Source organism: Scyliorhinus torazame, chromosome 11 (genome assembly GCF_047496885.1).
Source record: "Scyliorhinus torazame isolate Kashiwa2021f chromosome 11, sScyTor2.1, whole genome shotgun sequence".
Lineage (NCBI taxonomy): Eukaryota > Metazoa > Chordata > Chondrichthyes > Carcharhiniformes > Scyliorhinidae > Scyliorhinus > Scyliorhinus torazame.
The window spans coordinates 41,791,419-41,819,089 of NC_092717.1; the positions used below are offsets into that span (position 1 = coordinate 41,791,419).

The window sequence follows — 27,671 nt, forward strand, 5'->3', positions numbered from 1 at the left end:
CTCCTGCACTGTAGGGATTATATGAACACTATCAATGGAAACATTTGCAAGAAGCAAATTTCCCAGCGAGTTGCACATGTCCTTTGGGCAGTATAATGATTATTACTGATGTCTAGTCTGTATGTATTCCATCCAGAATGTAATTAAAATCTTGCACTGTGCACATTTCCTATCTGCTTTCATTACTTTTGTTTTTGCCAGACTTTTTTGTTAACCTTAAGACAGTTATAAACGTCTGTTATCATGAAATGCTTCGAGAGCTGGTCATAAGACGGATCATTGCCAACCTCCCAGACGGCCTCGATCCACTGCAGTTTGCCTATCACCGCAACAGGTCCACAGCAGATGCCATCTCCCTGGCTCTACAATCAACACTCGAACGCCTTGACAACAACGACACCTATGTAAGACTGCTGTTCATCGACAACAGTTCCGCATTCAACACCATTATCCCGACAAGACTAATAAGCAAACCCCGCAGTCTTGGACTTGACCCCTCCCTCTGCAGCTGGATCCTCGACTTCCTCACCAACAGACCACAATCTGTCAGGATAGGCAACAACACCTCCTCCACAATAGTCCTCAACACCGGGGCCCTTCAGGGATGTGTGCTCAGTCCTTTACTGTACTCCCTGTACACACACGACTGTGCGGCATGATTTAACTCCAACTCAATCTATTTTTTGCAAATGATACGACTGTGGTGGGCCGTATCTCAAACAACAACGAATCAGACTTAGGAGGGAGATAAATCACTTGGTTGGATGGTATACTGAAAACAACCTCTCTAAATGTTGGAAAGACCAAGGAACTGATCATCGACTTCAGAAAGCATAGTATGACACACACTCCCATCTGCATCAATGGCTTTGAAGTGGAGATGGTCAATAACTTTAAGTTCCTGGGGGTCACCATCACTAACGGTCTGTTCTGGTCCACTCACGTTGATGCTACAGTCAAGAAAGCCCAACAACGCCTCTACTTGCTACGGGAGCTAAAGAAATTTGGCATGTTTGCAGCACTCTCTCAAACGTCTACAGATGTGCCAGAGAGAGCATCCTATCCGGCTGCATCACAGCTTGGTATGGCAGTTGCTCGGTCCAAGATTGCAAGAAACTGCAGAGTGTGGTGAACTCAGCCCAACGCATCACACCAACGCATCACACAAGCTTGCCACTCCCACATTGATTCTGTATACACCTCCCGGTACGAGACCCTCCCCCCCCCCCCCCCCCCCCCCCCACACCCAGGCATTGCCTTCTTCCAGACCCTTCCATCAGGCAGAAGAAGTCCTGCACATCCAGACATAGGATCAGCTTCTTCCCCACAAGACTCCTCAATGACTCCCGCTCGGACTGATCTGTTCCCTGTAAGAACACTATTCACGACGCCCTATGCTGCTCTTGCTCATGGATTTGCTTTGTTTGGCCCCTTGTTCTGCACTGTAACCAATCACTGTTTGTTGATGTACCATTTGACAATGTTCTCTGTTGATTATTCTTTTGTCTACTGTGTACCTTCCCTCGGCCGCAGAAAAATTCTTTTCACTGTACTTCGGTACATGTGACAATAAATCAAATCAATTCCTATGTCTACTTTTGTAATGGAAACTGCCGATGGAAACTGTAATTACACCACCGAGCCACTAGTTACACTGTGGCACAACAAGAGATAAAGAAACAGCATGTCATCTTCCAATTCGGCACTCCACAATTTTCTTGACACAATATTGAGTTCAGCAATTTCCGGCCATATTCTAAGCCCCCCATTTTGTTTCCTTTTTCTTTGCAGATCATGGTTATACTTTTGCTTTGCTTTCAAACAGCAGCTGTTCAACTTTCATCAGTCTTCCATTTGCACCTCCTCTGGACTCAACATTTGTTGCTTTACTTGTCCCTTCAGCAATTCCTTTGGCACTTCACTACTAATTATTTTGTCATTTAATCTCTCCTGACTTCCACACTGCCACAGACCTTCACCTTTGTTCTTCTTCCAACCCCCTTTCACTTGCTCAAAACCTCTGACATTTATAACTTATTGATAAAGATTACTGTCTGCGTCTCTCCACAGGTGCTGCCTGACCGGCTGAATATTTCCAGCATTTTTTGTTCTTATTCCCTCTAGTTATTTTGTGTGCATAGCCAGTCATTACATTTTGCGGTATATTCTGGATTGCCGCAAATCCACACAGTTTGGAGGGAAACATTGGTCCCAAACAACTCTACTTCTCTCCTTCACAACTAACAATACATTTTGCTAAGTATTTAAAAATGACAGTATCTATGATTTTATAATGGCCCTGCAATTATACTCTGCCCTCTTATTTTGCTTCATCTAAAACCCACATTTGATCTTGTTTGTGTAATTCCATGGGAGATTGATCACTTTTTAATTGCTATTTATTCTTAAATGCAGACTAACACCAAGAGATGACTACGCCGAGGAACACACACTACCAACTAGCTGTGTCCTTGTGCCCCACTATGCACGGCCCAGTGGTAGCAAGAGTACTGCTCTTCTTGTGCATGCATTACCGGACTTCAGCAAAGTTGAAGACCCTGAGAACAATGACTCAAATGCTTGATAGTGTTTGATATGTTTGGTGGCCTTGTGTGTCGTTGTATTTTGACCGCAGCACATGCTTTGTGAACTTGGCATTCATAACACTTAATTTTAATTTTGTGAATTTGTTACTTTTTTTTATTTTTAGAGTTAAATGCACTGCAAATATGCATCGTAAATAGTTTGAACTTGAGTAAGCTGATGTTTTAATATTATTGGACCATTACTATAAAATAATGTGTTTGGAACCATTTTTTTACACTTCCAGGCAATGTTTTTTTGATACTGTACAGTCTTATGTGGTAATCCTCCATTTTTCAGATACTTTTGTGTCGGCGTTTAAGGGAGATGGGAGAAATTAAGTTTAACCAATATTTTGCCTTTTGTGCTTTGTAAAGTAGACAGTGGCAGAAGTGTTCTTGAATGTGGAATATTTTCCTGTTCAAACAAATGGTACTTTAGAAAGTAATTTTACATTGAGTAATGGTTATGTAATTATGAAATCTCTAGTGTGCCTTGAAATATTGATAAGTGAGGTGTAACACTCCATATACAACTAGGTGTTGCAGCTGTCATGTATTCTGCTCCAATAATTCTTGCATACACAACCATTACTGGAGTTGATGCAATAGAATTAAGTGTAATTTGTACAGGACCGGAGCAGAGACCAGGAGTGTAGAACCATTAGTCATTGAATATGGAACATGACCAGTTTAGAAGACTGTTACAAAGACATACTGGATCTCTAGATTTATAAATCGAGACAAGAGTAGAAAAGCAAGGAAATTATGCTAAACATGAATTAAACAGGAGTTAGGCCAGCTGGGGTATTATGTTCAATTGTGGGCATCACACTTCAGGAAGGCCCGAGAGCAGATATTTGGGGGGGGGGGGGGGGGGGGATTTATTGGAATGGTACTTGGAATGAGGGAGTTCATTTACAAGTAAACACTGAAACTGTGATTATTCTCCTTAAAGCGGAAAGGATAAAGGAAAGATCTTTTTAAAAATAAATTTAGATTCCCCAATTCAATTTTTTCCAATTAAGGGACAATTTAACGTGGCCAATCCGCCTACCCTGCACATCTCTGGGTTGTTGGGCCGAAACCCTTGGAAACACGGGGAGACTGTGCAAACTCCACACGGACAGTGACCCAGAGCCGGGATTGAACTTGGGACCTCGGTACCGTGAGGCAGCAATGCTAACCACTGTGCCACCTTGCTGCTCCTGGGTAAAGAAAAGATTTAATAAAGATGTTCAAAATCCTAAAGGTATTTGATGGTGTAAAAGAGATAAAGTAAATAAACCATCTGTTTCCAATGACAAAAGGGTTGGTAACCGGAGGACACAAGTTTCAAGGTAATTGACAAAAGAACCAGAGGCAGCATGAGGAAAGAAAATTGTAGATCAAGAATGCACTGCCTGGAAGGGTGATGGAAGCAGATTCAATAATGACTTTCTAAAGGGAATTGGTACAGGAAAAATAAAGAACAATGGGAAAAGATTGGGATTTATTTTGTTCCCAATCTTTTAATACAAACTTTTAATCAGAAATTAATTTGTTCATTGCACTGGCAGAATATCTGTTCAACTTGCAGAGTTTTAACTCCTGATCTGCTGAATCACAGTATTTGACTCCAAAAAGCATTTTCATCCTGAAAAAGACTTGAAGTCTGCTTCACTCTGCATGTCTATGCATTGATTGCCTTGCTGCCCCTCTGCCCTTTCTATTCCCAAGGGCAGTTAATAAATATTTTGGAGCTTAAGAGTTTCCTTCTCCCTTTCTGCCTCCTTTCCCTTGTTTTTCAGCAAAACATTTAATAATTTAAGTTAGATTGGCACAGTGATTGGCACTGCTGTCTCACAGCCAGGGACTCGGGTTCAATTCCAGACTTGGGTGACTGTGGAGTTTGCACGTTCTTCCCATGTCTGCGTGGCTTTCCTCCGGGTGTTTGGTTTCTTCCCACAGTCCAAAGATGTGCGGGTTTGGTGGATTGGCCATGCAAAATTGCCTTTTATTGTCCAGAGATGTGCGGATTGTGGATTATGGGATTGCTGAGATAGAGCAGGAGCCTGGTTAGCGTGTTCTTTCAGAGGGTCGTTGCAGACTCGATCGGCTGAATGGCCTCTTGCACTGTAATCATTCTATGATTCTTTCACATTATTTGAGATCAAGATATTTAATACACCTGTCTTGGAGTTTTTTGGTCCAGAGCAAGGCAGTGTTTGGGATTCATGATAAGCTCTGTTATCCCAGATGCATTTTGGTTTTGCTTATTTTTGTATTTTAAGTTTTTTTTGGTTTTTTTTTTTTTTTGTTTGTTTTTTGAAAGGCCAGAATAATATCCTGGTTCACTAGTGGATTCCATTGTTTTTTGTGCTGTTAACATTCTTTTTTCTGATGTGTAATGGCATCACATATGCAGATGTCATAATACTCTGGCCTTTATCCAAAGGTAGAAGGGCAATACCCTTTTTCTACAAAAGACTTGCTTGTCCCGGATGGAACAGAAGACGGTTGGTCAGCATTTGGTGGCTTTCTAGATTCCCCCAGAAACTTGTTTGCCATTTCTATCCAGAGTTCTCCCATGTTTACGTGGTATTTGCAGCTAGCCCAACAGGCTATACTTGTGCTGATACACAGGTGGTGATGGGAATTCTTTGATTAAGGACTGTGAGTGATGTATCCGCTATGGCTCAATCAATAGCACAATGACTTTCTGAGTCAGAAGGCTGTGGGTTCAAATCCCACTCCAGCCACTTGAACACGTGTCAAGAGGAATAGCTGGAAAACTGGGTTAGTATCCAAGAGGCAGGGATTCTAGTGCTGCTTACTTCGAATAAGGAAAATATCTGTCTTGTTCACCATCTGGCTTGGGTCATTTTAATACAAGCCTCCCATTCTTCGTCTAATCCCATCAACAATTCCTTCTATAAATTTCTGGATTGTGTTTATCTGGTTTTTCCCTCTAATGCTAGTTAACTGAGCTGTTTCTAGTAGTAGTAAATTTCACATTTTAACCACTTTCTTGTTAAATAATTTTCTCATGAATTCCTTCATGGATGGATATCTTTGTATTTCTGGCCTGTAATTGTGGCCTCACCAACAAGTGGAAACATTATCTTTATGTCCCAATCAAGCCCTTTCATTATTTTAAATCAGTTAACACCTCATTTATCTTTTTTTCTCAGAAGCGATCCCAGCCTATTAATTTATTGTTTCACAGGATGTGAGCATTGTTGGCTGCCAGCATTTACTACCTATCTCTGATTGTCCTTGAGAAGGTAGTGGTGAACTGCCTTCTTGAGCCGCTGCAGTCCATGTTGTGTAGGTACACCCACAGGGCTGTTGGGGTGAGAGTTCCAGGAATTTGATCCAGCCACAGTGAAGGAACCGTGATATAGTTCCAAGTCACAATGGTGTATGTCTATGGAGTGGGGGTCTTCAAGGTGGTGGTATTCCCATGCATCTTCTGCTCTTGTCCTTAGGTGGTAGTGGTCATGGCTTTGGGATGTGTGGCCTAAGGAACAAAGATACAAAGAAGAGTACAGCACAGGAACAAGCCCTTCGTCCCTACAAGCCAGCAAACCTTCTGCACTTACAAGGGTCCATATCTCTCTATTCCTATCCTATTCATGTATTTGTCAAGGTGCCACTATTGTATCTCACCTTGTTGAGTTGCTCCAGTGCATCTTGTAGATGGTAGACACGGCTGCTACTGTGCATTAAGGGTATAGGAAGTGAACGTTGAAGGTGGCTAATGGGATGCCAATGAAGCAGACTGCTTTGCCCTGGATAATGTCAAGCTTCTTGTGTTGCTATAACATTCTGTCGGAATGAGACAGGGTAGATGCAAGAAGGATGTTCCCGATGGTGGAGGTGTCCAGAACCAGGGGGTCACAGTCTGAGGATACAGGGTAGACCATTTGGGACTGAGATGAGGATAAATTTCTTCACCCAGAGAGTGGTCGACCTGTGAATTCACTACCACAGAAAGCAATTGTAGCTAAAACATTGCATGTTTTTAAAAAATATATATATTTATTCAAATTTTTCAACAACCCGACCCCCCCCCCCCCAACAAGAAGAAAGAAACAAGAACACCACAATCCAAAATTATACATTGGATTTCCCCCATATACAATAACCCCCCCTATAACATTTAAAAACACAAATAGGGGGAAAAATACACACCCTCCCCCCCACCCTTGGGCTGCTGACCTCCTCCTAACGCTCCGCGAGATAGTCTAGGAACGGTTGCCACCACCTGAGGAACCCTTGCACAGACCCTCGCAAGGCAAACTTTATCCTCTCCAGCTTGATGAACTCTGCCATGTCATTGATCCAAGCTTCCACACTAGGGGGCTTTGCATCTTTCCATAGTAGCAAAATCCTCCGCCGGGCTACCAGGGACGCAAAGGCCAGAATACCGGCCTCTTTCGCCTCCTGCACTCCCGGCTCATCCGAGACTCCAAATAATGCTCATCCCCAGCTCGGCTTGACCCGGGCATTCACCACCTTGGACATAGTCCTCGCATGACCCCTCCAAAACCCATCCAGCGCCGGGCACAACCAGAACATATGGACGTGGTTTGCCGGGCTCCCCGAGCACCTAAAACATTGTATGTTTTCAAGGCACAGTTAGATATTGCACTTTGGGCGAAGGGGGTCAAAGCATATGGTTGGGGGTGGGGGGGGGGGGGGAATCAGGCAATTGTGTTGGATGATCAGCCATGACCATAATGAATGGTGGAGCAGGTATGAAGGGCTGAATGGCCTCCTTTCTTTGTTTCTTGATATCACGTGGAGTAAATTGAATTGGTTGAGGACTGGCATCATTAATGCTATGAACCTCAGCAGGAGACCATTCATACTTTCATGACTGATATAATCTCTCAATTCTGGGAATATTTTTGTAAATCCACTTTGTACCTTTTCTAGTATCTTTAAACCTGTTTTAAAATTTGGAGACCAGAAGTTAGATATAGATCATATAGGTTTAGTTGTTTCCTTATTTTTTTCTTTTAATTTCACACAATCAAAAGTAATTTTGCAGAAGCACTTTTATCAAGAAATCCAAGTAAAACTGATGTAGAATGGGAGTCAACTTGCTTTTTGGTTAATGCTGATTTTTAACTTTTGCTATTTATAGTGGCAGAAAATCAAAATCTGATACCATACCTGGGCACTGTTAGGCTATAAACACTGGATTTCTGAACATGCAGTTTTCCTTACAATTCATACCATTTGATGACAATTCACCTCCTGTTTGCTGCTTCAAGATGCTGGCGAGATGGGGTGGAGGAGAGGTAGTTGTGAAGTCATGAGGAATATCTGGTGAGGAAAAAGTTGGGTTGGAAAAACACTGGCATCTCCACATCATACTGCCAGATATTCTGGGTTTGGAACCAGTGTGAGCTTTACTGGAGATCGATTCACACTCTGGACAAATATTTTATTTCTTTACTAGAACCATTACCACTACTTTTGCCTTCAGTATCACAAAGTCTTTTGTCAGTCTTTCACTCTCTGCCTAATCTCAGACCTTTCCTTTTGTTCTTTCTTTCCCCCATTCACTTGTTCAAAACCAATTCCTTTTCTATCTTCCTTCAGTTCTGAAAAACATTCCGTTGCCTGGTTTCTCCCTGTCTATGCTGCCAGACCAGCTGAGTATTTCCAAATCATTCTGTTTTTATTTCAGATTTCCAGCATCCGCAATAGTTGTTTGCTTTTGTTACCGGAGATCTATCTGCGATACTCCCTGAGCTGTAAGTCCTCATTGTTGCCACTGAGTGGCCAAAGAAGGAACATGGTCCTTTTTTTTTTACCACTTGCATTAATGGTGCATTTTAAAACCACCAAAAAAATAGTTTTTTTAGGGAATTTTGCTTTGAACCAAATGTCAATTCCTATTAGTTTTTGCCTCCAAGGTGTTACATATTGAGATAAGCAATTGTATGACTGCAATCCCATTGCATTCCTTGTACAGAATGGGAAGAAGACAGAAACATAACTGAGTATCTAATCTAGAGTGGATATTGATTCATGAGACACTGGCTGCAATTTTAGGGAAATGCTTGTGGGTCAGCAGTATTGATCAGTGTTAAATGCAGATCACCCCAAGTGCTGGCAGTATGTACTGATTGAGCTAAACAACCAATTCTTCAAGTTAAGCTATTTCAAAGGAATATGTTTATAATTTCACATTTAGTAATTTGTATGAAATTTGGTCTATACATTTTTAAGTAAGCATGTCCTGAAAATGTGTTTTACTCTAACATTTATTAGTGTGAGATTACCAAAATCGTCTCTGGGGACAATTGCAATGTGCAATCATTGTTCAATTATTTACTCCGTATAAATGCAAGTCTGCTTAAATAGTGGAAAGTTACTGGAATTGACAGTCATGTGCATGTATAATTTAATTGCTGAATGTGCTTAACTAAGTGGATACACTGGAGAACAATTATCAAGATTCTGCCTTTCAGATTTAGCTCTGAAATTTGCAATTAAATAATACAAAAAGCGACCGGATGGAGGAATATTCCTGATTTCTTATTTATAGTTTTCTTCAAGTGCTTTTGAGTTTTGCTGCTATTTTTTATATATATGTACCATTTAAAATATGTTTTCTCGATGGTGGTGGCCTGTGATTCATCTACTTTTACACAAGTTTGCATTTCTACTTCTGTTTGCCATTGTAACCTGACTACTAGTGATGTGCTTTTGGATTATAATAAAGTACTTAATATGTTGAATTATTTTATACAAGTCAATTGAAAGGAAGCAGAACATTTGTCCACCTTTCCAATAAATGTAGTTGTAGAAATGTGTTTGTGTGCACCAGTCAGTTATTTTCTGTAACGCATGGGTATTACGAAAAACATCGATGGGCATTACTGACCTCTAAACTATGCTGACATTTTTATTAGAGTAAAAGGAGCAGGTCAATCAGCATCTGTGCAGTGATCAAGCAGGTTAACATTTCTGGTGTAATCCTTCACTAAAACTGGAAAAGGAAAATTAAACAAATATTGAAGTAGAACTGCAATAAAATGGAAAAGGAGGAAACGCATACAAAAAAAATTCTGACCATGAAAAGAAAACAGGAAATGGTTGGATAACCGAGATGTTCTTTACATCAGATGATTGAAAGAAGCGTAAAATAAATGAGCCAACAAAGAAATTGTGACTAGCTGAGATGATAAATAAGTCTGAAATCTAGCTTTTACAGTAAAACTCTAGCGTCAGGGCCATATAGTTAATTGTAACTCAATCTAACAATAATTCAAGTGTTTATTTTAAATTAATTAACTAGTGCTTAAATGTCACTCAGCGGGGTGCAGTGCTCCAACTGTGAGATGTGGCAGATCTGTGACGCTTCCAGCGTTCCGGTCGACTACATCTGCAGCAAATGTACCCAATGGCAGCTCCTCACAGACCGCGTGGTTCAGTTGGAGCAGCAATTGGATGCACTTAGGAGCATGCAGGTGGCGGAAGGCGTAATAGGAGTCATAGGAGATGTGGTCACACCCAAGGTGCAAGCAGAGGGATGGGTGACCACCAGAAGGGGCAGGCAGTCAGTGCAGGAATCCCCTGTGGTTGTCCCCCTCTCGAACAGGTATACTGCTTTGGATGCTGTTGGGAGGAACAGCCTATCGGGGGGAAAACAGCAGCAGCCAGAGCAGTGGCACCACGGCTGGCTCTGATGTTCAGCAGGGAGGGTCAAAGCACAGAAGAGCAATAGTCATAGGGATTCTATAGTCAGGAGCACAGATAGGCGCTTCAGTGGATGTGAAAGAGACTCCAGGATGGTATGTTGCCTCCATGGTCCAGGATGTCTCAGAACGGGTAGTGGGCATCCTGAAGGGGGAGGGCAAACAGGCAGAGGTTGTGGTACATATTGGTACTAACGGCATAGGCAGAAAGGGATGAGGTCCTGCAGCACGAGTTCAGGGAGTTCGGCAGAAAGTTAAAAGACAGGACCTCTAGGGTTGTAATCTCGGGACCACGTGCCAGTGAGGCTAGAAATAGGAAGCTAGAGCAGCTAAACACATGGCTAAACAGCTGGTGTAGGAGGGGGGGTTTCAGTTATCTGGACCACTGGGAGCTCTTCCGGGGCAGGTGTGACTTGTATAAGGACGGGTTGCATCTAAACTGGAGAGGCATAAATATCCTGGCCGTGAGGTTTGCTAGTGTTACACGGGAGGGTTTAAATTAGTATGGCAGGGAGGCGGGTACCGGAGCAATAGGTCAGAAGGTGAATAAATTGAGGGAGAACTAGGGAATAGGGCCAGTATGGCTCTGAGGAAGAGCAGACAGGGAGATGTTGCTGAAAACAGCGGGACAGGTGGCCTGAATTGCATATGTTTTAATACAAGAAGTATAACGGGTAAGGCAGATGAACTTAGAGCTTGGTTTAGTACTTGGAACTATGATGTTGTTGCCATTACAGAGACCTGGTTGAGGGAAGGACAGGATTGGCAGCCAAACGTTCCAGGATTTAGATGTTTCAGGTGGGATAGAGGGGGATGTAAAAGGGGTGGAGGAGTTGCGCTACTGGTTAGGGAGAATATCACAACTGTACTGCGGAAGGACACCTCAGAGGGCAGTGAGGCTATATGGGTAGAGATCAGGAATAAGAAGGGTGCAGTCACAATGTTGGGGGTTTACTACAGGCCACCCAACAGCCAGCGGGAGATAGAGGAGCAGATAGGTAGACAGATTTTGGAAAGGAGTAAAAGCAACAGGGCTGTTGTGATGGGAGACTTTAACTTCCCTAATATTGATTGGGACTCACTTAGTGCTCGGGGCCTGGACGGGGCAGAGTTTGTAAGGAGCATCCAGGAGGGCTTCTTAAAACAATATGTAGGTAGAAGTTTCAGTAAGGGAGAATTTCGGGAACAGTGACTACAATTCAGTAAGTTTTAAAGTGCTGGTGGACAAGGATAAGAGTGGTCCTAGGGTGAATGTGCTAAATTGGGGGAAGGCTAATTATAACAATATTAGGTGGGAACTGAAGAACCTAGATTGGGGGGTGGATGTTTGAGGGTAAATCAACATCTGACATATAGGAGGCTTTCAAATGTCAGTTGAAAGGAATTTGGGACCGGCATATTCCTGTGAGGAAGAAGGATAAATACAGCAAATTTCAGCAACTTTGGATAACGAGATATTGTAGGCCTCGTCAAAAAGGAAAAAGAGGTATTTGTCGGCTAGAATGCTGGGAATAGACGAAGCCTGTGTGGAAAGTAGGAAGGAACTTAAGCAAGGAGTCAGGAGGGCTCGTACATGTACATAAAAAGCAAGGGGGTAGCCAGGGAAAGGGTTGGCCAACTGAAGGACAGGGGAGGGAATCTATGTGTGAAGCCAGAGGAAATGGGCGAGGTACTAAATGAATACTTTGCATCAGTATTCACCAAAGAGAAGGAATTGGTGGATGTTGAGTCTGTAGAAGGGTGTGTAGATAGCCTGGGTCACATTGAGATCCAAAAAGACGAAGTGTTGGGCGTCTTGAAAAATATTAAGGTAATTAAGTCCCCAGGGCCTGATGGGATCTAACCCAGACTACTGAAGGAGGCAAGAGAGGAAATTGCTGAGGCCTTGACAGAAATCTTTGGATCCTCACTGTCTTCAGGTGATGTCCCGGAGGACTGGAGAATAGCCATTGGTGTTCCTTTGTTTAAGAAGGGTAGCAAGGATAATCCAGGGAACTGCAGGCCAGTGAGCCTTACGTCAGTGGTAGGGAAATTACGGAGAGAATTCTTCGAGACAGGATCTACTCCCATTTGGAAGCAAATGGACGTATTAGCAAGAGGCAGCACAGTTTTGTGAAGGAGAGGTCGTGTCTCACTAACTTGATAGAGTTTTTCGAGGCGGTCACAAAGATGATTGATGCAGGTAGGGCAGTGAATGTTGGCTATATGGACTTCAGTAAGGCCTTTGACAAGGTCCCTCATGGCAGACTGGTACAAAAGGTGAAGTCACACAGGATCAGAGGTGAGCTGGCAAAATGGATACAGAACTGGCTAGGCCATAGAAGGCAGAGAGTAGCAATGGAAGGGTGCTTTTCTGATTGGAGGGCTGTGACTAGTGGTGTTCCGCAGGGATCAGTCATGGGACCTATGCAGTTTGTAGTATATATAAATGATTTGTAGGAAAATGTAACTGGTCTGATTAGTAAGTTTGCAGACGACAGGTTGGTGGAATTGCGGATAGCGATGAAGACAGGATACAGCAGGATTTAGATTGTTTGGAGACTTGGGCGGAGAGATGGCAGATGGAGTTTAATCTGGACAAATGTGAGGTAATGCATTTTGGAAGGTCTAATGCAGGTAGGGAAGATACAGTGAATGGTAGAACCCTCAAGAGTATTGACAGTCAGAGATCTAGGTGTACAGGTCACTGAAAGGGGCAACACAGGTGGAGAAAGTAGTCAAGAAGGCATACGGCACGCTTGCCTTCATTGGCCAGGGCATTGAGTATAAAAATTGGCAAGTCATGTTGCAGCTGTATAGAACTTTAGTTAGGCCACACTTGGTCACTCAGTCACCACTCCCCTGCATCAGGATATCCTTCCCTGCTTTCCAAACTCCTGTCTTCAACTGTGCCTTCATTCCGTCCTTGCCCTGGATCTTTCTACTTGCTCCTTTTTTCCCTTTGCTTAACAAGCAGTGAATCATGTTGCCTCTTTTGTAGATAAAAAGCACTGCAAAAGGTTCTTCCCTATAATTTATATAAATATTTTGACCCCACCACCACAACCTTTCCAGCTGTAGTATATCATTAAGTTTTGTTCTGGTTGGCGACTAAATTTCCAGCTGGCACTTGATAAGTTGGGATTAATATTAAAATTTGTTTTCCTGGTTAATAGAGGGGGGGAAACAAGTTTTTGTTGTATTTTATTATATTGTTAAAAATCGCCTAGTAGGTGGCACAGAATGTGCAAGTAGTTAAGTCGCTATAGGGCAGCCAGATAGGATTTTCAGGCATAATGTCAAGAGTGTGCAGAAAACAAAAAGCACTTTGATTGTCTTTCACATCTAGGCAGCATTTGACTGAGTGTAGCAGCAAGGAGTCTTCATAATTGAAGTTAATGGGAATCTTGGGAAAAACTCCACCAACTGGACTGATAACTAGTATGAAGAAAGATGGCTGTGGTTTTTGGAGTATCACGTTCAGCTGCTTTTTAAATGACCTTCCCTCATCATAAGTCTGCTGATAATTGCCAATGTTCGGTTTCATTCACAAATCAATTAATGGGATATAAAAGCAAATTACTGTGGATGCTGGAATCTGAAACAAAAGCCGAAAATACTGGACAATCTCAGCAGGTCTGACAGCATCTATGGAGAGAAGGGAGCTAATGTTTTGAGTCTGCGTAACTCTTTGTCAAAGATAATGAAGCCGTCTGCCTGCATGCAGCACGTCCTGGGCAACAGCCAGGCTTGGGCTGATCAATGGTTAGTAACATTTGCCAGACAGTGAACATCTCAATAGGATACAGTCTAGCCACCTGCTTTTCACGTTAAACAGCATTTTAATTGCTGAAACCCACACCTCAACATCCTAGGGTGCCACTGTTGACCAGATTAACTGGAGCAGGCTCATATTTTCTATGACAGCAAGAATAGGTCAGAGGATATTCCCAGCTAGTTATCTAATTCCTCCAAGCCTTTCCAGCATCTTTAGGACTCAAGGCAGGAGGAGTGTGATGGAATATGCCTCACTTGGCTGGATAAGTGCCACTCAACGTATCCAGGATCTGTTTAATCGGCGCCTTATCAACCACCTTAACCATTCACTCTTTCCACTACAAGCACACAGTGGCAGTAATATGTATCATCTACAAAATGCAGTGCAGTAACCTAAGGCTTCTTTGACAGCAGTTTCCAAACTAATGAGTTTTTAGGGCTAAGAAGAACAAGGACCCTAGGAGGTGCAAACCATTTTCTACAAGTTCCCGTCCAAATTATGCACCATCTTGATTTATGACCCATAACTTCCTGATTCTTCAGCGTTGCATTTAGGAGGTACCCCAATGATGCGCTGGGGAATCCTCTAGGAAGCTCCTACTGCGGATTTGTCCAGCAATTGCCCAGAAGTGCTTCCTCTGGACAATTGTACTGGACTGGGAACCATCTGACAGAAGCAATTTAAATTGCTAACTTCGGATGGTTCTGCCAGTTTAACCCTGATAGTAATTCTGAAAGAGCTGGAAGGAAAGAAAATCAGTTCTCAGTCCAAAGTAACTACTTAAACACCAAGATTCAGCCTTGCACTGGGTACCCTGCACACACATGACCCACCAGAATACCCACTTGAACCCCACCCCCTCCCCCCTCCGTTTTGCACTCCCCTCCCGCTTCAGCCTCCCTCCCTCCAGTTCCAGCTCCACTGATCTGTCCACTCCAAGTCCCCCTCAGCTCCAAGCCCTCCCCCCGAATCCACTGCCCCCTCCCCTCCAGTCCACCATGCCACCTCCCATCTGACTCCTCCATTTCCCGTCCTTGCTCCACCCTGCCCTCTCCCTTCTGGTCCTAGCCGCCCCCTCTCTTCCGGTCCACCCCTTCCCTCCGGTCCATCCTGCTACCTCTCCTCTGGTCCACCTTGCCCCGTCTGCCCCAACCCCCACAATCTCTGGTCTGCCCCTCTGCCTCCTCTGGTTTCCCTGTCCCCCCACCTCTTTCCTGGGCTCCTCCCAATTGCCCAAACTACTTACCTTTGAAGCTTACCTGCTCCCTCCAAATTGTTCCTTTAAACATTCCCTCTGCGGCAGCTAGTGTCGTAAAAAGGGAGCATGTCTTACCTCTGCGCCCCAGTTAATCCTCGCTGATGCTGCCGGGGGCACGTTTCGCTGCTCCTGTCTCACCCAGCCTGACTGAAGAAGGTTGGGCAAGACAGGGGCTTTGAAATTACAGTGAGGGTATGTTCATCCAGAGTGGCAATCCTACAGAGACCTATAGCTTTAGTATTATTTCTGATGAGGATAGTTTCCAAAAGTTAGAAGTACTTGAGAGAAATACAGGTTTAGAGGGTACAAGACCGAATGTTATTAAAATAGTTTCTTTAAAAAAATAATTTTTATTCAAATTTTCACAAAATATCAACAACAAAATACAGAAAGAAAAGAACAAACCCCGCCCGCCACCCCCCCCATATACATAAATAATAAATTAACAGCCTTTATCAACACAAAGGCAAATATACACGCCCACTCAAGAAAAACGAACCCCCCCCCCCGGTTTGCTGCTGCTGCTGACCATCTTCTAACGTTCTGCCAGGAAGTCTAGGAACGGTTGCCACCGCCTGAAGAACCCTTGCACCGATCCCCTTAAGGCAAATTTCACCCTCTCCAATTTAATAAACCCTGCCATATCGCTGATCCAGGATTCCACGCTTGGGGGGCCTCGCATCCTTCCACTGAAGAAGAATCCTTCGCCGGGTTACCAGGGACGCAAAGGCCAGAATACCGGCCTCTTTCGCCTCCTGCACTCCCGGCTCCTCTGCCACCTCAAATATTGCGAGCCCCCAGCCCGGCTTGACCCTGGAACCTACCACCCTCGACAGCGTCCTCGCTACACCCTTCCAAAAGTCCTCCAGCGCTGGGCATGCCCAGAACATGTGGGTGTGGTTTGCTGGGCTCCCTGAGCACCTAACACACCTGACCTCGCACCCAAAGAACTGGCTTATCCTTGCCCTGGTCATGTGAGCCTTATGCAGCATCTTAAATTGTATGAGGCTGAGCCTCGCGCAAGAGGAGGAAGAGTTCACTCTCCCCAGGCATCTGCCCACGTCCCCTCGTCATCCTCCTCACCCAACTCCTCCTCCCACTTAGCCTTTAGCTCCTCCTCCAAGGCCTCCTCCTGCATCACCTGATACGTTGCCGCGATCCTCCCCTCTCCAACCCAACCCCCGGCAGCACCCTGTCCTGGACCCTGCGTGGCGGCAACAGTGGGAACTCCACCACCTGCCGCCGAACAAACGCCCTTACCTGCATATATATGAAGGTGTTCCCTGGGGGGAGCCCGAACTTCTCCTTCAGCTCACCCAGGCTCGCGAACTTCCCGTCCACAAAAAGGTCCCCCATCCTTCTAATACCTACCCTCTGCCAGCTCAGGAACCCTCCGTCCATCCTCCCCCGAATCGGGGACCACACCGAGGCCCCCACCTCTCCCCTGTGACGTCTCCATTGCCCCCAAATTTTGAGGGTAGCCGCCACCACTGGGCTCGTGGTATACCTCGTTGGAGGAAGCGGCAGCGGCGCCGTCACCAGCGCCTCCAGGCTCGTGCCCACACAGGACGCCATCTCCAGCCTCTTCCATGCCGCCTCATCCCCCTCCATCACCCACTTACGCACCATCGCCATGTTGGCAGCACAATAATACCCACAGAGGTTAGGCAGCGCCAACCCCAACCCCCCCCCCCCCATCCCCCCTGCACCGCTCCAGGAACACCCTTCTCACCCTCCGGGTCTTCTGCACACACACAAACCCCATAACGCTCCTGTTAACCCGCCTGAAGAAGGCCCTAGGGATCAGGATGGGGAGGCATTGGAACAGGAACAAAAACCTAGGGAGCACCGTCATTTTACCTGTCTGCACCCTACCCGCCAGGGAGAGTGACAGCACGTCCCACCTCTTAAACTCCTCCTCCATCTGCTCCACCAGCCTTGTGAAGTTAAGATTATGTAGGGCCCCCCAGCTCCTAGCCACCTGGACCCCCAGGTACCTGAAACTCCTCTCCGCCCTTTTTAGCGGGAGCTCACCAATCCCCCTCTCATGGTCCCCTGGGTGCACTACGAACAACTCGCTCTTCCCCATATCAAGCTTGTACCCAGAGAAATCTCCAAACTCCCGAAGGATCCTCATCACCTGCGGCATTCCCCCCACCGGGTCCGCCACATATAGCAGCAAATCATCCGCATAGAGCGACACCCGATGCTCCTCCCCACCCCGCACCAGCCCCCTCCAGTTCCTCGACTCCCTCAATGCCATGGCCAGGGGTTCAATCGCCAGCGCAAAGAGCAGGGGGGACAGGGGACACCCCTGCCTCATCTCCCGGTGTAGCCGGAAATACTCTGACCTCCTTCTGTTCATGGCCACACCCGCCACTGGGGACTCATATAGCAGCCTCACCCACCTGATGAACCCCTCCCCGAACCCGAACCTTTTCAACACCTCCCAGAGGTACCCCCATTCCACCCTATCAAAGGCCTTCTCCGCATCCATCTCCGCCTCCCCTTCCATCGCCGGCATCATTATCACATTCAAGAGCCTCCATACATTAGTATTCAACTGCCTCCCTTTCACGAACCCCGTCGGATCCTCGTGTAGGACTTGCGGCACACAGTCCTCTATTCTCATGGTCAAAATCTTTGCCAGCAACTTTGCATCTATATTTAAGAGTGAGGTTGGCCTATATGACCCACACTGTAGGGGATCCTTGTCCCGCTTCAAGATCAGGGAAATCAACGCTCTAGACATCGTCAGGGGCAGAGCCCCCCCTTCCCTTGCCTCGTTGAAGGTCCTTACCAACAGCGGGCCCAGCAGGTCCGAATACTTCTTGTAAAATTCAACCGGGAACCCATCCGGCCCCGGTGCCTTCCCCGCCTGCATGTTCCCTATCCCTTTGACCAACTCCTCCAACCCAACCGTCGCCCCTAACCCCGCCACCGGCCCCTCCTCCACCCTCGGAAACCTCAGCCGGTCCAGGAAGCGACCCATCCATAACTCCTCCAGTGGGGGCTCAGCCGGTACAGTTCCTCGTAGAAGTCCCTGAAGACCCCATTGATACCCACCGCACTTCACACCGTGCTCCCTCCTCCATCCCTAACTCCCCCGATCTCCCTAGCTGCCTCTCGCTTCCGAAGCTGGTGCACCAGCATCCGGCTCGCCTTTTTCTCCGTATTCATATACCGCCCCCTGCGCCTTCCTCCACTGCACCTCCGCCTTCCTGGTGGTCAACAAATCGAACTCAGCCTGGAGGCTACGCCGCTCCCTAAGCAATCCCTCCTCCGGGGTCTCCGCGTACCTCCTGTCCACCCTCGCCATCTCCCCCACCAATCTCTCCCTCTCCTCTCCCCCCTCTCCTTGTGTGCCCTAATGGAGATCAGCTCTCCTCTGACCACTGCCTTCAGCGCCTCCCAGACCACCCCTACTTGCACCGCCTCATTGTCATTAGCCTCCAGGTACCTCTCTATACACCCCCGGACCTGCCCGCTCATCTCCTCGTCCGCCAGCAACCCCACCTCTAGGTGCCACAACAGGCCCTGGTCCCTCTCCTCCCCCAACTCGAGGTCCACCCAGTGCGGAGCATGATCAGAAATGGCTATCGCTGAGTACTCCGTATCCTCCACCCTCGGAATCAGCGCCCTGCTCATGACAAAAAAGTCAATCCGGGAGTAGGCCTTGTGGACATGGGAGAAGAATGAAAATTCCCTGGCCCCCGGCCTCGCAAACCTCCAAGGGTCCACCCCTCCCATCTGGTCCATGAACCCCCTCAGCACCTTGGCCGCCGCCAGCCTCCTGCCCATCCTAGACCTAGAGCGATCCAGTTCCGGGTCCAGCACGTGTTGAAATCCGCCCCCCCCATTATCAGGCCCCCTGTCTCCAGGTCCGGAATCCGGCCCAGCATATGACGTATGAACCCCGCATCCTCCCAATTCGGGGCATATACATTGACCAACACCACCCACTCCCCCTGCAGCTTGCCACTTACCATCACATACCTACCGCCATTGTCTGCCAGAATGCTCGATGCCTCGAATGACACTCTCTTCCCCACCAAGATCGCCACCCCCCAATTTTTTGCATCCAAACCCGAATGAATCACCTGCCCTACCCACCCCTTTCTCAACCTTACCTGATCCGCCACCCTCAGCTACGTCTCCTGAAGCATGGCCACATCCGCCTTCAGCCCCTTCAGGTGTGCGGACACCCGGGCCCGCTTGACCGGCCCATTCAGTCCCCTTACATTCCAGGTTATCAGCCGGATCAGGAGGCTACTCCCCCGCCAACTAGCCATAGCCAGCCACGTGCCCGCACCCCCCGCACGACCTGTTCCCCACAGCGGCAGACCCCGCCCCGACCTCCTCTACCAACTCCAGCTCCCCCTTGGCCATTCCAGCAGCAACCCAGTCCCCCCCCCCAATCCAGCTAGGTCCCCCCTAGCTGCATTGCTCCCCCCATTGCACTCCCGTGAGTCAGCAGACTCCTGCTGACCCCGACCACTCCCGCCGCTCCATCGACACCCCCCCCCAGTGTGGAACTTCCCCTCCCCCCCCCCCCCCTTGTCCACCAGCAGGATCTCATCCATTCCACTCCCAGCGCGGGAGAAAAAGCCCGAGCATCCCGGCTCCGACCCCACCCCTTCAACCGTAAGCGTGGGAAAAAGCCCGCTTTCCACTCACCCGGCCCCGCCTCCCCTGGCGCAGCTCCCTTTCCAGGCCCGGTCCCACTACCCCCAACTAAGGCCTCTACCCCCCCGCGGGGCCCCACCTCCCCTACCAACCATCAACCCCCCAAGCAGTTATTAAAATAGTTGATGGATTGGATGGACTATTTGACGTAGATTCTGCAGACTCTCCTTCCTTCCCTGTGTACGATATGTGTTGTCTGTACAGCATGCAAGAAAATACTTTTCACTATATACTAATACATGTGACAATAATAAATCAAATGAAAAGATACATTTGGTAGGATTAGAGAGCATTTATATAATATTCATAATAGAGTTGCTAGAAAGTGATTATTTGTCAATGGGTCATTATTCTGAAACTCACTATCTGTAAGTGCAAAGGTATAAGGATGGGTAGGGCTGAGGAAAAAGGGGAAAGAAATCAGCAGCTATAGTCACTCCATCTGCAGTTTCCATTCCACAATCTAACCAGTGATGCAAGAGGAGTGTGGGACTGAAATTGTGAACTCATGTTCAAAAAGGAGAGAAATAAATCTGGGACCTACAGGCCAATCCCAATCAGCCGAACAGGAAATTTGTAGAGACAATGTTGGAAAATCTAAACCCCGAAATGGGTGATTTGGGGTCTGATGAGCTGTGAAAACGTTAAAACAATCTCAAACTCCATACACCTGAAACCTGTCCACTTCCAGTTTTAACAGATGGGACAGGGTGATGGAGACCATCCCACCTCCAGGGGATGGATTGTTCATTTAGCTGTTATACTGAGGCTATGTGCCAGGTTAAATCTTGGCCAGTTGGGATTCCCAAGCCTCAGGGCAACCAGCATCTAAAGGGAGGTGAAAACTGCTCTCTGGAAGACATAAATGTCTTTCTACCAATGCATTGGGCCGGGAAGAGCAGGGGTGATTCCCATGACCCAACACCCAAAACTGGCTCCCCTTTTTCAGCATCTCAGAACACCAACAACCAGGTTCACCAATCTTCCTCAGCATCACCAACAAGCTCCCCAATATTCCAGACCTCTCACTCAAGAAATGTTGACTTTGCACTCCGGGATAGCTGATCTCCACAGCTCCAGAATTTCAGGCCCACCCTAGGATTATGGACATTGACATGCTTCCTGCCATTGCTGCCCTCCCTCCCCCTCTTCATAGATGCCCCCCCCCCCCCACCCCCCACCCCACCCCACCCAAGGATAGAAAACCTACAGTGCAGAAGGAGGCCATTCTCTCCATTGATTCTGCACTGTGGTCGACTCTCCCGTCCACCCTGACCGATCCCCAAAACCATACAGCTTCACCTGCATATCCCTGGACAGTAATGGACAATTTAACATGGCCAATCTACCAAACCTGCACATATTTGGACTATGGGAGGAAACTGGAGACGGGGAGAATATGCAAACTCCACACAGACAGGCACCCAAGGCTGGAATAGAGTCCGGGTCCCTGGTGCTGTGAGGCTGCAGTGCTAACCACTGTGCCAACATGTCACCCTCTGAGTTAACCCTCATCTGAGGATTGGCCACACCTTTTTGGACAGTGTACTCCTACCCACTACTGGGATGCAGTCTTCGCCAGAATTCAACAAACCAACCAACGTGTTTCAATCAGGTGGGCTCCTGGGCAGGAATTCTGTTAAAGCAAAAGACAAAACGGGACTTCCGGTGGCGACATATAGGTGGAGATTGCATGTTGGGTGGTTCCTGCTGGAGCTTTTGTTTTTGGCCATTTGCACCCATTTTTCAGGAGAAAGTCTAAGGCAACCAAAGGATGTCAAAAGCCCAGAAAAAGAATCCTGGATAAAAAGGGGGCGAGCGAACGTCCGCTGGCAAGTGCGGTGGGGAGTTCAGCGGAAGGAAAAATGACAGGAGCAGGCTCGCCAAGTGAGGCCGCGCCCATTACGGTGGATAAGGTGACCGAAGTGATGGCGGGGGAGTTTGAGCGGCTGTTTTCGAAGCACTTTGACAAGCATCGCAAGGAGATGATCACCTCGCTCAAGGAGTGGACAGATGTGATTCTTGCCTCGATGAAGGAGGCTTTGCCAAAGAATTCAACGGAGGTGTGGGAGCAAGAAGTGTTGAAAGGGGTGGGGGTGGCATTGCCGCCACACAGCGACCAGTTTGCCTCGATGGGTGAGGAGGTGCAGAGGGTGGTGGAGAGAAACAAAGGGCTGAGAGCCAAAGTGGAGGTCCTGGAGAACAGTTCGCAAAGGTGGAATCTGAGGATCTGGGGCTGACAAAGGGATTGGAGGGTCAGAGTTCTTTGCGGAGCTATTTGCCAAGTTGTTGGGGGTGGAGGAGGACCCCTCCCTCTGTGAGTTGGGCTGTGCTCACCGGTCGTTCCGGCCAAAACCAAAGGTGAATGAGCCACCAAGAGCTGAGATAGTGTTCTTCCACAGCTACCAAGTGATGGAAAAGGTGCTGAGATGGGCGAAGCTGAATCGAGAGGTGAGGTGGGAGGCATTGGCATTCATGGATACAAGGATCTCACGGTGGAACTGGTGAGAAGGCGGGCAGCCTTTGATTGGGCAAAAATGCCTTTGTACAAAAGCAACATGAGGTTTGGGGTGGTCTACCCAGCGAAGCTGAGGGTCACACATAACTCCAGAGACTCCTATTTTGAGATGGCAGAGGCGTTCGGGAAAGCTTAAGGACTGGGACTAAAATGAGTTTGCACTTTGGTGATGTTAATCTTTTATCTTGTTTCCTTTTCTCTTTTTTCTGTTTTTGTATTTTTGTTTCTCTTACGTTGAGTTTAGGTAGGGATGGTTTTGGGCTTTGTGGTGATTGGTTGGAGTATGTTTTTGGGGGGGGTTGAGGGATTACTGGTTTGGGAGTTTGGAAGGTTTGGGTTTGGGAGGTGTTGATGTTGTTTTTTCTATGTGGGTGTGGGGACTCTGGCAGGAGTCACCTCGCGAGCAAACGCAAGTTGGCTGGAGAATGGAAGCGAGGTGGGGGAGGGGCCCCAGTGTTCGGAAACTGTACAGGTTCTGATGAGTCGGGGAGGTGCGAATGGAGGGGGTTGGGGACGATACTGCGAGAGATGGTGTCGAGAAGAAGTGGCTGGGGGGTTTCTGGTAAGGGGAGGCAGAGGGGTGGGGGGACTGGTGAAGCAAGCGAGCGTCTTCTCGCATTTGAAAGGTTTAAACATGGTGCTGCTGCAAGAGACCCACCAGAGGGTAAAGGATCAGGTGAGACTTAAGAAGTTGGGTGAGTCAGGTGTTCCACCCAGACTTTGATAGTAGGGCCTGGGGGTAGTGATTCTGGTGGGTAAGGGAGTGAGGTTCCAGATGGAGAAGGTGGTAGCTGATTGGGAGGGGGGGGGGGGGGGGGGGGGCGGGCGTAGGTACATATTAGTAATGGGTACTGGTTAACGAATACGCCCCGAAATGGGACAATGTAGGATTTATGAAGAAGTTGGCTGTTATATCGAATTTAGATACACACCAGTTAATATTATGGGGGGGGGGTCTTGAATACAGTGCTGAATCCAAAGTTGGACACGTCCAAGCAGTGTTCGCTGACCCCCTCGGCGGGGGGGGGGGGGGGGGGGGGGGGCTGACTGCGTTTATGAGAGAGATGGGAGGGACGGACCAACGGATGTTTTTGCAACTGAGGGATAGGGAGTACTCGATCATTTTGCCAGTGCGCAATGTGTATTCAAGGATAGCCTTTTTTGTTATGGGAAAGGCACTGTTGGACGGGGTGAGAAAGATGCATATTCTGCGATTGTTGTCTCAGACCTTGGTTGGATGTGGTCCTGGTGAAGGGGCCGGCACAGAGGCCTGTGTGGAGGTTGATTATGGGATTGTTGGCAGATCCGAACTGTTGCACCAAAATAGGAAAGGTGATTGAGGAGTATGTAGGGTTTAATAGGAACAGGGAGGTTTTGCCGTTAGCGGTGTGGGAAGCGTTGAAAGCAGTAGTGATGGGCAAGGTCATCTTGTTTAAAGCTCAGGCGGACAGAGGGACAAGAGAGGAGCAGCAGCGGCTGGTAGAGGAAATTCTGGAGGTGGTTGGAAAGTATGCGGAGAATCCTACTCCGTATCTTCTGGTGAGGAGGAAGGAATCACCGTTGAGGTTTGACCTTCTGTCCACGGGAAAGCCGGTTCGGTAGTTGAGGCGAGCAAGGGGGAGTCATGCACGAGTATGGGGAGAAGGCCGGCTGCTTGCTGGCCGACCTCTTCATTGGCAGGTGGCTACGAGAGAGATTGTTTGGGTTCGGAATGAGACAGGAGAGCTGGTGGTTGAATTTGTCAACGTCAGAGCCTCAGGAGGATGAATCAGTGATGAGAGAGTTTTTGGTACTGTTGGAGTGTCCCAAAGTAGGAGAGGAAAGGGTTGGAGGAGCCAGTGGGGTTGGAAGAAGTTTGCGATGCAATAGGGAGGATGCAGACGGGTAAGGCACTAAGGACGGATGGTTGCCCGATGGAGTTTTATAAAAAGTTTATGGATACATCCGTGCCGCTGTTGGTGGAGATGTTTGAGGATGCGGTGTCTAAGGGGGCACTGCCAGAGACAATGGGACAGGCATCCATTTCACTGCTGCTGAAAAAGGACAAGGACCCAGTGGAATGTATAGACCAATATCTCTGCTGAATGTGGATGCCATGATTTTGATGAGGTGCTGACGCTCAGTTTGGAGGAAAGCCTCCCAAAGATGATTGGGGCGGATCAGATGGGTTCATAAAGGGCAAACAGTTGTCATCAAATGTGCGCCGTCTGTTGAAGGTGGTGCTTTCTCCGGCAGAAGGGAGAGAGTTGAAGTTGATGGTGGCACTGGATGGGGAGGTGTTTGAGTGTGGAGTGGAGCTCCATGAAATGTTGGAAAGGTTTGGGATTGGGCCTATGTTTGTGGCATGGGTGAAATTGTTGTATAAAGATCCAATGGTGTGTGTACGCACAGATGTGATGAATTCAGGGTACTTTCCATTGCACAGGGGAACAAGGCAGGGGTGCCGCATGTCCCCTCTTCTGTTTGGCTGGCCATAGAGCCCTTGGCCTAGCGCTGAGGTGTTTGGATAAATGGAGGAGGATAGTGAGGTGGTACAGCAAAGGGTGTCCCTGTATGTGGATGATCTGTTGCCGTATATCTCGAACCCGGGCTCTTCGGGGGATACAATGTCACTGCTTAGGAGATCCGGGGCTTTCTCAAGCTACAAGTTAAATTTGGGGAAAAGTGACTGTTTTGTGGTGTCTGCTTCAGGGGCAGGAGTCGGGGTTGCCATTTCAGGTGGCAAAAAACCCACTTTAGGTATCTGGGAGTGCAGGTGGCTCGGGACTGGGCTCGACTCCACAAGTTGAACTTTACGAGTCTGGTAGGCAGGGTAAAGACGGATTTACTGAGATGGGATGGTCTTCCCCTTTCATTGGCAGGCCAGGTGCAGGTGGTTACGATGAACATTTTGATGCGTTTTTTATTTTTATTTCAGTGCCTACCCGTCTTCTTGCCGAAATCGGTCTTTATTGGGGTGGATAGGTTGGTTTCATCATTTGTGTGGCAGCTAAGGTGGCAAGGATTAGGAGGACGGAACTTCAGCGAGGGCGACAGCCGGGAGCCTTGGCCATTCCGAACCTGCCACACTATGACTGAGAAGCGAATGTGGAGAAGGTGTGGGGTTGGTGCAGGGGAATGGAGGCTTTGTGGGTGAGGATGGAGGCAGGCTCTTGTAAGGGGTCAGGGTTGTGGGCGCTGGAAACATTCGTGGAGTCTGGTGCAAGTGGCCACATTGAAAAGATGGAGGCAATTTCAGCAGCATTTTAGGTTAGGGACAGAGTCAAAGCTGATGCCGATCCGAGCGAACCATGGGTTTGAGCCAGCGAGGATGGATGCAAGGTTTCAGGGATGGGCGGAGTGAGGGGTGATGGAAATGAAGGACTTATTTATTGAAGGGTGGTTTGCAAGTTTGGAGGAGTTGGGAGAGAGGTTTGGGGTCCCGTGAGAGGAGGTTTTCAGGTGCACGCAGGTGCTGGATTTCGCAAAAAATGTTTTTCCGATTTTTCCGGTGGCACCGCCCATCTCATTGATGGAGGGGGTATTATCAGTGATGGGGTTAGCGGGGGGGTCATCTCGGCGATTTATGGGAGGATTTTGGAGGAGGTCAAGGGGTTTGTGGAGGGGTTGAAGGCCAAGTGGGAGGAGGAGCTGGGGATGGCGCTGGAGGATATTTGTGAGCGGTGTGCGAGGGGCCCAGCCAATCATGTCCACATGTTTTGGTCCTGCCCGATGTGGGAGAAATTTTGGAGTTCATTCTTCAGCACCATGTCGGCAATCTTGCCCATGGATTTAGAACCCAGCCCCTCGGGGTGTCAGACTTGCCGGAGTTGCAGATTGGAGCAGGGGCATATGTTTTAGCCTTCGCCTCGTTGATCGCTCGCAGGCGGGTTCTGTTGGGGTGGAGATCAGTTTCTCCAGCCTGTGCCTCGTTGTGGCTTGGGGATTTAATGGACTTCTTGTACTTAGAAAAGGTGAAATTTGCTCTTTTGAGGAGGAGAGCGAGCGTTTCCATAAGAGATGGGGTTTGTTTATATTACATTTGAAGGAGCTGCTGGGGAGGGAGGGGAGAGAGCAAGGTGTGGAGGTTGGTTAGGGAGTTGGAGGGGGGTGGGTTCAGGGTTTTGTTTTGTGTTGTTTTTTTTTGTGAGGGCCACGAAGAATCCAGCACGAGTTTTAAGGATACAAAGTCATAACATTTATTTACAATAACATTTATATACAACAGCAGCAGCAACTTCCCTTGCTGCACACTGCTTCCTGCTGGTTCCTAAACTGGCCAGCTTTATTTATACCAGGAGTTTACTAATGGTTTCTCCGCCCCCCTCATTGGGGAAGCTCATACTCCCACAAGATTGTGGGATTGTCATTAGTCCCCAGTCAATGGTAAGTAGGCAGGTTATAACATCCCTCCCCCCCAAAGTCCGAGGAATCCACCGAAGACCCTGGCGAAGGAGGGCGTCGGACTCGTTTTGCCGCAGGCCGGACACCATTTGCACGCGGCGCTGGATCAGGCGGCGTGTAACGAGACGGAGACCGGCGCTTCCGTGATGAACGGCGCAACGATTGTACATCCACGGCCCGTGGACCCGAGGATTCCCCCTCTGATGCATCCTGTGTCTCCATCCCGGAGTCAGAGTCTGCTGCCTCCGTCATGTCAGCGTCTCAATCTCCATTCGGTTCTGTAATGACCTGCGCAGGCTTCGAGTGAGGCACCAGTGGAAGATTGTGAGGACTACCTTCCCTTGTCTCTGGTCTCCGCGGCTGTAGAAATGAGCTCCGGGGGCGGTGAATCCTTTGAGGGGATAGTCTTCTGGACCGAACGTGGTCTACATGTTTGCGCTGGAGATGACCCTGGGCTTGCACCTGGTAAGATATAGGGCCCGTTTGGCGAATGATTACACCAGGAACCCACTGGGCACCACCAGCAAAATTCCGAACAAACACTAGGTCACCGGGCGCAAACTGCCGAATCGGCCGATGCCGAGAAAATCCCTGTCCCTGCCGTTCTTGTGTGCGGCGTACTTTTGCGCCAATGTCCGGGAAAACCATACTACGGCGGGTGCGAAGTCTCCGGCCCATTAGGAGTTCTGCGGGAGCTACCCCAGTCACCGCATGGGGGGTGGTCCTATACGTAAACAAAAGGCGAGCCAGTGTCGTGTCCATTGATCGGGAAGACTGCTTCTTTAGG

At 48.0% G+C, this 27,671-nt stretch overlaps 1 protein-coding gene across 2 annotated transcripts in view; it reads left to right on the plus strand.

Moving 5' to 3' along the window:
* The window catches only part of LOC140385246 (collagen triple helix repeat-containing protein 1-like), a 145,440-nt gene that overhangs the window by 71,629 nt on the left and 46,140 nt on the right, over positions 1 to 27,671 (plus strand). Inside the window, exon 7 of one of the 2 annotated variants that reach the window (XM_072467173.1) lies at positions 2,416 to 3,458. The exons of the other annotated variant lie outside the window; for it this stretch is intronic. Coding sequence (XP_072323274.1) covers positions 2,416 to 2,584 — 169 coding nt within the window. The 3' untranslated portion in view covers positions 2,585 to 3,458. Of the gene's footprint in view, positions 1 to 2,415; positions 3,459 to 27,671 lie in introns of those variants that run through there. 2 annotated transcript variants of the gene reach the window in all.